Genomic DNA, 13482 nt, shown 5'->3' with positions numbered 1-13482 from the left:
TTTAGAACAAAATCTCATTTAATTCATTTTTGTTAATGTGTACTATAAATTTATAAATCCATAAGCCAGTGGCAAAATTACATGAATGAGTATCAGTAAACAGAAATCCTCCAAACATTGATAAACATACCTGTAATTCTTCTATTTGGTTTTCAGCTATATCCACATCGACAGCCACTGGTTTAAAACCATCTACTTTGTTCTCTATCTTTGTTAACCAATCAACTACATTCTTTTTCATTGTTTCGTATTCACTTCCTTGTCTGTCTTTCTCTAGTGTCTCCTGTTCACGTTCAGATAGCAATGCCACCATATCATGCCACCTCCTGTCTAAATCATTGAGAGATTCCTTGACGGCACCAACTTCTCCAGTTCTAGAATCTTCTATCAGAGCTTGTCCAAGAGATCTTAATTCATCAATGATTTTTTGTTTGTCATCCTTTTCGGCGGATACTTTTTCAACAATATCTTTGACAGTTTCTACTGGTTTTTTATTCCATTCCCGATCTTCTAATGTTGTAGTATTCCCAGCGATCCAGTGCTTACACTTATCAAGTGTGTCATGAAATTCTTCCAAAGTTTCTGAAAGTTCTTGTAAGTCCTGATTTCTTGTTTTACATTTATCCTGCACAGTATGGAAGTGTGCTTCAAGATTGCCAATCTTGGCCTCTATTGATTTAGCAGTATCAAGTTCACAAGTTTTGATCAGTTCATTAGCCTCATTTCTGATAGCTTCTATGCTAGGTTTGTGACTGTCAATATCAGCCTTGATTAGATCTAAATTCTGACATTGTTCATTCAAATTGTAACGACTGAGACTTGCACGTCTTTGATTGTTCAATGCACCCTCAGTGTCACGTAACCATGTCAACATATTGTCCAAAGCATCTTCAACATTTTGTGACTTTGTAAGAGCAGTTTGTAAATTATTTGTCCTTTCATGAATTTCAGCCACAACTTCCTCTTGTCGATCACTGATATCTGATATGATTTCTTGTAGCCCATCTATATCTGAAGTCTCAATTGACAGACTGTGTAGATCAGCTATCAGTTCTCGGGAAGATTTTTCTAATTCTTCTAATTGTGACTTATGTGCTATGGCATCACTACTTAAGGATTTCATCATCTCCATTTGATTTTGAAAATTGTCAGAATCAACAGAACCTGGTTCCTGTCTTATATCGGAAAGTCTCTCTTCGGTACCAGTTAACCAAGATAATAATTTAAATGTTCCGTCATTGAATTCTCTCTGTTTAGCAGAGACAGAAGATAGTTTGTCACCAAAAGATGTGCATCGTAACTTGACTTCATCATATCTTGTGGTTGTATCCTTTAACCTCTCAGCGACAGTTTCAGCGTCCATCCCCTCCATTCCGATCCAGCTGAGACGGGAAGTCTTTCTTCGATTAGCTTTAAAGGCATCTACTTCAAGTTTATGCAGCTGAAAAGAAAGGTGTAAAAAATGAGTAATTCTTCCTTTTTTCTTTACTATGAATATCACCGTTTTGCATAATCCATACATTTACAGAAGTGCTAGTCATAAATAAAAATTGAAACACGTTTATATGTATACTATTAAGATTCTTCAGGACATAATTACAGATTTATCAAGTCTCTCAGCTGAAATAAAATATGGTTCTTATTCCTCCGAATAATGATGATTACTATGCATCTTCCTAATAATAGCAAGCCAATGTGATTGACAATTTTTGCAGAATTACTTACTTTTATATTATGTAATTTATTAATTGTCTCTTGAAGGGGGCTCGCGTGTCTAAATCATTTTTTAAATTTAATGAATGGCTGTTATTTATTTTGAATTTATTGAACCATAAAATAAATTTTTGACTGTTCACATTGAAATCGTGGATTATGTTAAATGTGAAGAGTCAAAAATTAATTTTATGATTCAATAAATTCAAAATAAATTATTGCCATTCATTATAAATAAATTTCTATCAAAAATAAGGCTCAAAGATATATATTAATAAGGATAACAATGTACACAGATGTTTGCGTATGAATGCACAACGTTAGATTGGGTGGGTCGCCATAAAAATTGATAACATTGAAAATAAACCTAATTCTTTTAACCAATCAGAAGACAGTAAATACACCAAATTTATTTATTTAATATAAGATTTCGCTAATTTTTTCTATAAATGAACTTTATCTTATACCTAATAGAAAAATAAAATAAAAAAGAGGGTCACCGATCATTTACGCTCACAATCTGCCTTCGAAAGAAGCATACATTTTTGTAAAGGAACTTTTTTTCTGTTGAACTAATAGGAGAAAAAGAGGTAATATTGAAATAAAAAACGAACTTAATTACAGAAATCGCTTAAATTTTACAATTATTTAGTTAATGTATAGCTAATTTGAAAACATCAGGTCACCGATGAGCAAAAAAAGATATTTCAATTTTAATTCCAAAAAATAGAATTTTTGCATCAAATTGAGATAATTTGGAGCTTTTTCAATGATATAAACATTTTAAAAGTCATCTGGGGCCAAACCGAAACGATTGTTTTAGTTAATTTTTGTATCATATCATAAAGTAATAGCTTATAGTGTAATAAATAAAATTTGTTAAGAAAAAACAAATGTTTAATTTTTTGCTGAAATTTTTGTACCCACGAGCCCTCCTTAAATCTTTCTTAAAACATTTTATCAGTTAATATCAAAGAATATGACTTGTCTATCTATCAGCTGATCTTAGCTTTGCTGCCAGATATTGTTGGAGACCTTTTAAATCTGTCAAGACAGATGTCAGTTGTTAATGTTTGATTTGTAAAAAAAACTGTTATTCTTATGTATATCATGGTTTGCCTCATGCCCATATGTCTGCAATCAAACACCTATTGAACTAACCTTTGATTCCTCCATATATTTCTGTACTGTCATTGTCAAGAATCTGGTGTCGGCTTGGTGGGATATTATATCATTCATCATTTTCTGTGGAAAAATGTAATTAGCACTTAAAAATAAAGCTTACTATTGATGAACTTTCTAAATTGAGGGTAAATCAACGACAAATGATAAATATGTAGGTTATAATAGCACTTTTAATACTGTGGATTCATTATTATTCATTAGATACCAATTATCGTGGATTTCGTATGCATAGTTCAACCACAAATTCAAATGTTCTACTAATAACATATTTCCAATAGGCTTTATATACAGAGATTAACAAAACCACGAAATTAAATATCCACGAATATGCAAGTTTTCAGCAATCCACGAAAATAAATGAATCCACAGTAATTGAAATTGCAAGTTTAGCAAGATAGAAGATAGAACTTACATAATTTTTTAAAATCTAAATGACAGTTTATTGAATACATTTTTTTTATCACATTAAAAATCACTAATTAAAAACTTTAAATAGAAGAATACATCGATATCAAATCCAAGTTTATTTATCAACTCAACGGCGTTTATAGTCATTGTTAAAAATGATTTGCTACACAAAAATTCTTCTTACCATTTGTTTATCTGTCACATGTTTTATGCTGTCCAGATTACGAGCTTCTATTTCTAAAGCTCTAAGGTCATTGTCAGTTGTGACAACCCATTCTAAGAACTTCTCATGCTCTGCCTCATGTTTGGTCAGTTCATCAGAGGCTGTGGTCAGATGTTTCAGTCGTGTACTAGAGGTTTTCTGACATTTACCAAAGTTTGACTTAAGATTTGATGTGAGATTTTGAAGTTCTGTGACCTGTTCTGGGGTAAGCTCCTCCTCATGGTTCTCTAGTAGCTGTTCAGTCTGGTAAATCAGAGCTGCTATTGGCTGTTGATGTTGTTGTATGTCGGAGATAAGATCCTGTAAATATAATACACATTCTTTGTTCATTTCTTTTTTAATCATACATATGTAGTTAAATTATATAAATAGTATTTAAGGGTTAGTTCCCATAGAAAATTTATCAAGTTTATGATTACCAATAAAAACTGTGGAATGAAGACCTATATTGATGGTTTTGTCTTTTGAAAATCATTGAAAAGTAATTATTTTTTTTTCCGTAAGAAAGACTTATGCTTTATATATAAGTCTGTCATGGATAATAATAACTCATCTTTGTAAAGTCATTTTTGTAAATATTCTATTTCTTTAATTACAAAACTCAATATACCTTTTGAGCTTGTAGTTGACCTTTAACCTTGTCCAGGTCATCACTAATTGGGTGATCATCTCTAAGAAGCTGTTCCACATCTGACAGCCAATTCAGTTCATTGTTGAGGTCCTGACCAAGTTTATCATAGGAATCCACTAATCGACCCTGAAACATTTGAATGGATTATTTCATAGAGTGCTATTGTTGATACATATCAACACAAATAGTGCCGTAAACATTTAGATTAAGCAGGAATCTTGGAAAAAGCAACTTGAGGCAAAGCTGGAACATTTGATTTTCTTTTCACTTGTTAAATGTTGAAATCACTAGTGCTATGTGTCAGGTATAGAAACCCTTAACATGCTCTATACTCAGTTAATTGGAATTTCATTCATTTAAAGAAAAAAATATTAGTTAAAAGAAATCTGAACTAGAGGTACTGTATCTACATTTTCTGGCATTTTATATATGATTAAATATGTATATCCGAGGAACAATTTTAAGAGAAGTAAGAAAACCAACACAAGGGTGTTCTGTATATAGATAAAGAGCCAACTATTTTGGTGGGTAATTTCAATATGTTATGTAAAGAATAAATGTAATACATTCAATTATAAACACAAGCCTACTAACTCGCATGCAGAGATAAAGAAAAAGAGAGATAGAGCAAGCTAAAAATTAGGTAGGAGGTGCAGGGAACAGCAGGCACCACTTGACTACCACCAAGTCACTGAAAATAGAATAAACAAGATAATTGTTAAATGAATACATTACATTCTCACGTGTGCAGTAGTAAAATAAAATCACAATAATAATTATCATGCTGATTTCATTACATCATAGACAGGAAAATCATTACAATAAGAGACAATGGTTGTGTTTGCTGTAACTTACTTAAAGGCATCAGAAACAAGTTTACTATCAATTTAGGTAATGCAAAAGTGTCACAAAAAACAATAATTTCAACCATGGCATATGGATAAATGAATTTCACAAAAAATATTAGTAGATCTATATGAAAAATCTTATAAATTCTGAATCTATATCTTTCTTTTGACAATAGAAATACGCTAGACTTTTGGAAATTAAAAAAATAAATTATAACATTTCTGCTCTTTTCTTTTTTGATTGGTCTAAAAATCCATCTGATTATTTGATATACACTATTTACAGCAAACACAGTAGAATATGTACATATCAGGTGCAAACTGGAGAGGTTAAAGTGCAAAATTGTCTTCCGTGTTCATGCTTGTGTAAATAAGACAATGTTGTTGAACTATCTAATTATCATTTTAATGGACCTTGAATGCTACTAAAACATGTGCATGCAAATGTGAGCGTTGATTTGTAAGGAAAAGTGCTGTAAAATGTGCACTAAATCAGAAAAAAAAATAAAGAAAATATTTTGTTTGTATGTTATTTCAATTCACTTAAAATTTAAAGGATTTTTTGGAAACGATAAAACTAAAACAGCAATAACATGCAATAAAAGATACAATATGACAATAAACGCAGTAAAAAGATTTAAACCAATCAAATTAATATAATATTAACCATGCAGCACTGCATTCATAACTATAGTACAAGCTTTCAAAGCAGTTCTGTTTACTTTTTATATATTTAATTTTAGCAAATGACTTTCAAAGCAAACACAGTGTGCAAGAATAAAATAAAAGATCATAAATTTGTTTTAAAATACTTGGAATGTTTTATGTATTATGAATTCTATAAAAGATATTTATTTTCATCCAAAAGTTTAATTGCTAGGAGTAGCAAACCCCAATGTGATGAAAAAGTCGGGAAATAAAGACTTTTTTTTGGGCATAAATGACAATGTTTATATTAAAAAATAAACCATACAGAAATTTTGTTTCATTCTTATCATCTGGCAAGAGCCAAATATGAAAGAAAGAAAAAAATATCAAAATTTACAAGTCAATGACAATTCTTTATTTTCTGAGGAGATGATGTTCTCACTTGTTTAAGTGTAGTCATCACAATCTGGATTAAGATCTACATAGAATATTATTATAGTTTAAAGGAAGAGTCTACTCTCTCACATGCAGTCACTTCATACAAATAATGTTTGAAAAAAATGTTTTTTGAGTATTAAAATCTATTATCAAGTCTTCAGCAACAACATATTTTGTATATTTCTATTTTTCAAACAAAAATTTTAGACATCATATGTAATAGTTATTTCCCTTGAAGAAATACAATTAGTTTCTAAAAATCTGTTGGCATAAAATTTTACTGCTCTTCTTTCAATGTGTCATTCATGCCTGTAAGATTAACTGATTGCCTTTCTTCTAAGGGAAATAACTCAGAAACCAAATTGTTTGAAATCATAAGACATATCAAGATATGCAAACCAATGCATAAAGAATCATGCATTTAAACTTCATTAGTCACAGCTGAACTTCTGGAGTTTTTGAGACCTTTATATCATAGAAACTGTTTTTTTTAATCAATATATTGGACTGCACATAAATGAAAATTAAATTAAAAAATTCTCATATAAATGAAAGTTCAGCAGTGAGCATGCATTCAAAAACTATACATATTAAAATTAATACAAAATCATTTCATATATTTACATTCATAAAATATATCACTTGTAACAAAATAGAACTTAAGTTTTAAGTAAAGGATTGTTTCAATCATATCATGCAGGATTCTGGAGCTCAAGTCCACAAAAGCTTTAAAACAGAAATATCATCCTGACTGGTCACCATGCAAAAACAATAAGAACTAATGTTACATGCTTAAAACTCAGTATTATCAAGCAGAACGAAAGTTATGTTTGCAGACGACAGGTTTTCATTCAAAGGTATTCAAAACTATACATTGCAAGTCATTCATAACGCAGATAGGTAACACACTGTCTCATCCAATTCATGAATTATTTCATTCAAACAGAAGGTTGAAGCACACAGAGTCATGTCCCATGCTTTTTGTTTACCTTCCGTACAGCTGTCATTTTACTCTCCAATACAGTTCTCAATAAGTCTTGTTTCTGTTTTGGTTTTCCAGTTTTAGAGTCTAGTAATGTCTTGTCATCAGCAATGTCATGTTCCTCAACAGCATTATCTTTAACATCAGAGACATCTTCTTCATCTTTCTCTGTTTTAAAACCATCAGGTTCATCTTTCTTGACAGACTCCTTTCTAGTCTTTGCTGTAGCTATGATCTCCCTGATAGCATCTGATGACAGAGGCAGTAACCATGACAATCCATCTTTGTCAGTTCCTGAGGAATCTGTATTAGATAAATCTGATGAACTACTTCCACGAGAACGATTTCCAAAATTAAGAGGTCTGTTAAGTAATGGACCCATAGGAGCCTCTGCCAGGTATTTATATCTGGAATGTTCAAAACTGTGAGGACTAGGACCACGGAACTGTACATCACTATTCTGACTTTCACGTAGTCCTTCCCTTGGAATATTACTAACAATTAAACCAGCAGCTATTGCATCATTGAAGCTATAGACTTTGTCATTCATTAGGTTAACATAAACATTCTCATTCCATTCAATAATGTTTTTGTCTATGGCCTTCTGTAAGGTAATGATGATACCCTCTCTAGCTAAATCACGAATTTCTTGGCACTGTGATGTAACAATTTCCATCTCTATCATTTCACGCAAGGAGTGTTCCTTCCCTGTGCTAGGGTCAACAAATTTTCTATTTTCACCATCATAAAGTCCCTGGTTGACAGCACTGTACAAACTTAAACCTTTTGGTGATAGGATGAACCCTTTTTCCACAGCTTCAACTAAACTTATTGTGTCACCAGATTGTGGGTTTTTAAAATCTCCTGTGTTTACGTCAATCATACCCAAACTAGCTGCCCGACGCAATGTAATTGGCTGAATTGTATCTGGATCAATTACCTTGGAATTTGATTGGTTCAAAATTCCAGACGAGAAAGCTTCTCGTAGCTTGATTCTGTTTTGATCACTAGATAAGATCTCTTCAACGTAAATTTCAACCGAACTCTTTGAATCGACTTGATCTGCTGAGGCTGCTGGTATAATATTTTGACTTACATATTCTGATGTAATAGGTTTCCATATTCCATTGTCTAAATACTTCCCATGAACGGGATCAATTAAACCAGTACTGATGGCTTCATACAAAGATACAACATTGTCACCAAATAATATCTCTATTGCTCCTGCATTGATTAGTCGGCTATGAATACTGTCCTGTATTGTAAGAAGTTTACCAGTGAAGGGATCTTTGATCATTCCAGTTATATCATCTAACAAACCTTTTTGAATGGCATTTGATAGAGTTCCTATTCTGCAACTGTCTTGTGACACAGATGTTATTAGTGTATCTATAGTGATACCCTTTGATGTTTTCTGCCATTCACTCTCTTCATTTTCCAATTGGTCATTACTTATGGCCGGAGTCAACCTCTCCACCAATAGTCCTTTATCTAATGCTGCTTTAAAACTAATTCCCTCTGGTAAAGACTGATCACCTGTACCAATCATGTTTGACTTTAATGCCAAGGTCAAAGGAATCCTTTCATTAGAAGTTTCATCATAAAAAGAGACATTATCTACATCGACAGTTCCTTTATCAATGGCCTCTAGAAGAGTTGATTTATTATCATGTAGAGTAAAGTCCATTGTGTCAGTATTTATCAAACAAAGACGAAGTGCTTCTCCAAATTTTATTGGCTTCTTGGGAGACAATTGGGATATAATCTTTTCTTTTTCTATATGAACATTCCTTGGGGATGATTGGCTTTCTGAAGATCTCTGTCTCAAGTTAGATACTTTCAGAACATTACAAAGACTTCTACCATTCAAAACGAATCCTTTTTCGATGGCTGTTATTAAATCCATAGTTTGATCCTTTCCACATTTTAGTTGGGCCGTTTGTGGGATAAATATTCCTGTATCTACAGCCTGTGTTATGACCATTATAGTATTGTCAACAGGGTCCTTGATCAATGTTTCTTCATTGTCAATCAGCCCAGACAATATAGCTTCTGATAATGGCACACGATCATCACTGGTCATACTTTGCATACGAAGAGTATGCATATTCAGTAATCCATAATGCACAGCTTCATCTAAAGTGACTCTTGTAAAAGGTACATCCAACACCATATGTTCCTCGATGGCTTTCTCTAATGGGAATGTTTTCATATGTTTCCTATCCAACATAGATGCAGTTTTATCACTAATAATTCCTTTGTCTGCTGCTTCAGACAGTGAAACAAATTTTCCAGTTTCTGGGTTTTTAACTCGTGACCTTATTCCATGTATCAGTCCTGTTTTCAAAGCTTCACCTAGTGTAACAGACATATTTGTTCTTGGATCATTAAAGGTACAGCGATGTTTTTCAAAAATTCCTTGTTCAACAGCCCTCTGAATGCCAAACTGAGGCTGAGTAAAATGTCTGCGTCTATTGTGTTCAGTCTGTGTTGACATGCTTGTTTCTAGTATCTGTCTCATTTCCAAATACTGATTTATTTTCGAATCTTTTAGAAGTGTGTCTACTGTGGATAAAATTGGTCTAATTTCATCCTCAAAACTATCGATAATTAGTCCCATTGAAACTGTATCATGGGGTGACAAGTTTTCCATATAGTAACATGTCTCTGAGTCAACGACCCCACATTTTATAGCATCTTTTAGAGATACTACACCTTTGTCAATTAGAATGACTTTAGTGTTTTTATCGTCTACAAATTTACACACAACAGCCTGAGACAATGTCATTCTGAGATTATTTCTTGGGTCACTTATCTTTTTTGTATCTTTGTTGTACAGACCCATTTTTATTATTTGGGGTATTGTAAAACCATGAGATGGAATATCCACTATAAGATCTCCACTAATTTTCTCTCCAATGTCAAGGTCATCAGAATATATTGTTGTCTTCTCTGACCTTGAGAATGTATCATTAAAGCTAACATCCAATGGTACAAATGTGTCCAATTTAACATCTTTGACTAATGTTTGTGACAAATCAATGATATCAAACTCTATTCCTTGTTTAATACCTATACACATTTTTGAGACTTTGTCTATGACCTCTTTAGAGTCAACATCATAGATACCACACTTGACAGCTTCAACAAGTCCAAGTCCAGGACAGTGAATGGCCTGGTGTAGTAAGCCTTTGTCCAAGGCTGATTTCAAATCATAAAACTCATCACTTAAAACATCATGAATGATGCACTCCTCAATGTTTACAAGTCCTGAGACAGTGGCATCAATAAATGGAACTATTTCATTTGTTTCTGTATTTTTGACAAGAATATCTTCACATTTGATTAATTTGGATTTTATTGCCTCATTAAAGTTGAGAATTTCTCCAGTCCTTGGGTCAGTAAATTTCCTCTGGATAGGATTATAAACATCTTGATGTATAGCATCAACAAGATTTAAGTCAGTACTGCCCAAGTTTTGTACAATATATCCCTTAGAAACAGCTTCTGTAAATGTAATGCTCTTTTTATCAGAACACTTATATTTTCCAGTGTTAGGGTCAATAATGTTCTCTGCTAAAGCCCCATCAAGTGTCACCAATGTCTGGTATTGCAGGTTACGAACTAAGAAAGCTGTTCTGTCAAGGAGACCACTATCTACAGCAGCTTGTAATGTTACTGGGTTTACAGTTCCAGGATCTACAAAGGCTCCATCCTCCTCTACCAAATCTTCTTCAATGATATCCATAACTCCATACTTTGGCTGGTTAGACAAATCTATCAGTATTCCACTTTCAATACTATCCAGTAATGAGAGAACATTCCCCGAGACTGTGTCCACACACCGTCCAGATGTTATATTTATAAGTCCTTTCTGAAGAGCTACGTCTAGCTCATGAATTGTGCCTTCCTTTGTATCTCGGACACGAATCAAACTAGAATCTAACATACCAGAAAAAATAGCTTCAGAAAAGGCCAACTCATTTTCATTATCTGGTGATAAGAATTTTTCCTTGTCTTTAGAATAAAGTCCTTCTTCTATGACCTCTGACAATGTCAGCTGATACGGTGATTTACATCTCACAACAAGACCTTTACTTAAGGCAAAGTTCAGTGCAATTGGAAGCCCCGATGATAACATCATTCTGCCTGATACAGGATCAATAATACGTTTGTCAATAGCTTCACCAAGAGTTAATATATCCTTACTGACTGGATCACGAACTAAAGAGTCTATGTGAATCAGACCAAGATCAAGTGCTTCACTAAATGAGACTTCTTCGTCTGTTTCTATATTTGTTACAGTATTTTTGATTGGATCATACAATCCACTGTCAATCACAGCATCTAAAGTCACAGGCAGATCTGCTTTTAGACACACATCAATAGAATGTTTACGTTTGTCACGTGAGAAATTATCACTTGAACTAGATATAAGCTTATCAGCTTCAAAAGATACATGTTTGCTTTGCTTCGATAATTTTCTCAAATCAATTTCTACATCACTATCAACTACAATATTCAGAGATAAAGCCTTATTCCATGAGCACCATTTTTCATTTACTGTATCACGGACAAAACAACGATCTGACATTTCACCACTTGTAAAAGATCCTTCATCTATAACTTTTAATATTCCACAATCTAAGGCCTGTTTGAAAGTTAATTTATGTCCAGTTGCACTGTCAATTATGATTTTATCCTCTACTGTTTCTGAATCTAACTTACGATTTTCACTCATAAGGAAAGATCTGATTGGCTGACTCAAACGTCTGCCTTCACATTTCATTTTCAATTGATTAATCATGATCTTTTCTGCACTTGACCCAATGTAAATTTCTCCAGTGTTTGAATCAATTTGAAGTTTTTGTTCTTGAAGCATTCCAGATTCAAGAATGGAATCAAGATCCATAAAATCTCCGGTGTCTAAGAATTTTACTTCTGTGCTAACAGCATCAACAAGTCCATGTTTTACAGCAGCCCCAAGAGAGAAGTTTGAAGCTGTAACTGGATCAGTAACAAGTCCTGTGTTTGGATCAAATAAGCCCCTGTTGTATAACTCAACCAATGAAAATATTTGTTTCTTAACTGGACTTCCTCCTTGTTCTTTTGCTTTTGATGCCTCATTTTCCAGTGGACCAACCTGAAATTTCTACATTCATAGCATATTCTGACAGAAAAAAACTTATCTTTCTCCAACAATTTTTTTTTCTTCTAAAATATTTTTTTTTTTATGATGTGAAAGGCTTCTACTTAGAACTCACAATGATATTTCCCGATAAATATAAATACAGTGCTAAAATCATATTTGTGTATACTTGACTCTTAATTTAAAACTGAATGAGAGTTCAAGTCTTTAAGAAATGAATAATCTCATAAAACTCATAAAACAATATTTTCGATCTTTAAAATTTTGTTGAAGAGAAAGTATATTTCTTTAGCTGTCTAAGAGAAAACAAAATTGATGAATAATTTACAAAAGAGTTACAAGAAAGTTGGCAACATTTATACAACAAAAATATAACTAAATTACAAACAAACATGTATAAAAAGGTTCATTTTAAATAACAGAATCAAACTTAAACCTATAATATTCAAATGCAAATATTCTCAAAAAGTCAAAATAAAAAATATATAATCAGCAAGCCAATTAGCTGTAAAAAAAAGATAAATTATGGACAAACATCTCCTCACAACATATTCATATGCTTGTCATTTACACAAACCTGACAATGGTTGTCTTATATTATTCTGAAATGGGTTTTTTTGTGTGTGATATTTGGTGTTACATTATTCTGAAATGGTTTTTGGGGTGTTTTTTGTTGTGTGGAAAATTTGGAATGGATGGCAAATCTTTTACAATTTTTGTTTTAATCTATTCACAACTTTTATAGACTTGGAACAAACATTGTAAAGTTAGATTGTATAGACTCTTGTATGCTGCCCTCGAGATGTCCTTTGGACAGTGGTATTACTAGGTTACTGTCTCATTAATATAATCAAACAATATCATATCATATAATCCCCACATCTCCTTTTATTAATATTACAACGGTAAAGGGTAATAAGTTTTAGTTGAGATTTATAACTGATGATTTCTCTTCTGTGAACTATGATATTTTTAGCCTTTTTTTTTATAAAGGATGTACTCTTCTGAGGAGCCAAATTTTTATCTTAACCTGATTTTTGGGTTTATATGGCTGTACAAAGATAATTGGTGAAGACAAAATCATATGGTTTCAGATCAAAATGACTTAATTTTTCCTATGCCCCAGTACAATGCAAAGTATAAACCTTTCTAGACATGTAAATATCAACCATATCAACAAAACAACTAATTATAATACAATTGTAATAAAAAAAATCAACTAATTATGATAAAAGTTATAACAAATAAAACAACTAC

The 13482-nt window shown here is 32.4% G+C and overlaps 1 protein-coding gene across 16 annotated transcripts in view; it reads right to left on the bottom strand.

The window, feature by feature from the left end:
- The window catches only part of LOC139500969 (uncharacterized), a 159224-nt gene that overhangs the window by 45272 nt on the left and 100470 nt on the right, over positions 1–13482 (bottom strand). For all 16 annotated transcript variants that reach the window (XM_071289946.1, XM_071289938.1, XM_071289915.1 and 13 more), the window contains 5 exons: positions 7084–12219; positions 4140–4286; positions 3491–3829; positions 2875–2958; positions 131–1441 (listed from right to left, as the gene is read on the bottom strand). In XM_071289946.1, coding sequence (XP_071146047.1) covers positions 131–1441; positions 2875–2958; positions 3491–3829; positions 4140–4286; positions 7084–12219 — 7017 coding nt within the window. The remainder of the gene's footprint in view (positions 1–130; positions 1442–2874; positions 2959–3490; positions 3830–4139; positions 4287–7083; positions 12220–13482) is intronic.

This window comes from Mytilus edulis, chromosome 1 (assembly GCF_963676685.1).
Source record: "Mytilus edulis chromosome 1, xbMytEdul2.2, whole genome shotgun sequence".
In the NCBI taxonomy this organism is placed as follows: Eukaryota; Metazoa; Mollusca; class Bivalvia; order Mytilida; family Mytilidae; genus Mytilus; species Mytilus edulis.
This window is presented reverse-complemented; position numbering and strand designations above follow the sequence as displayed.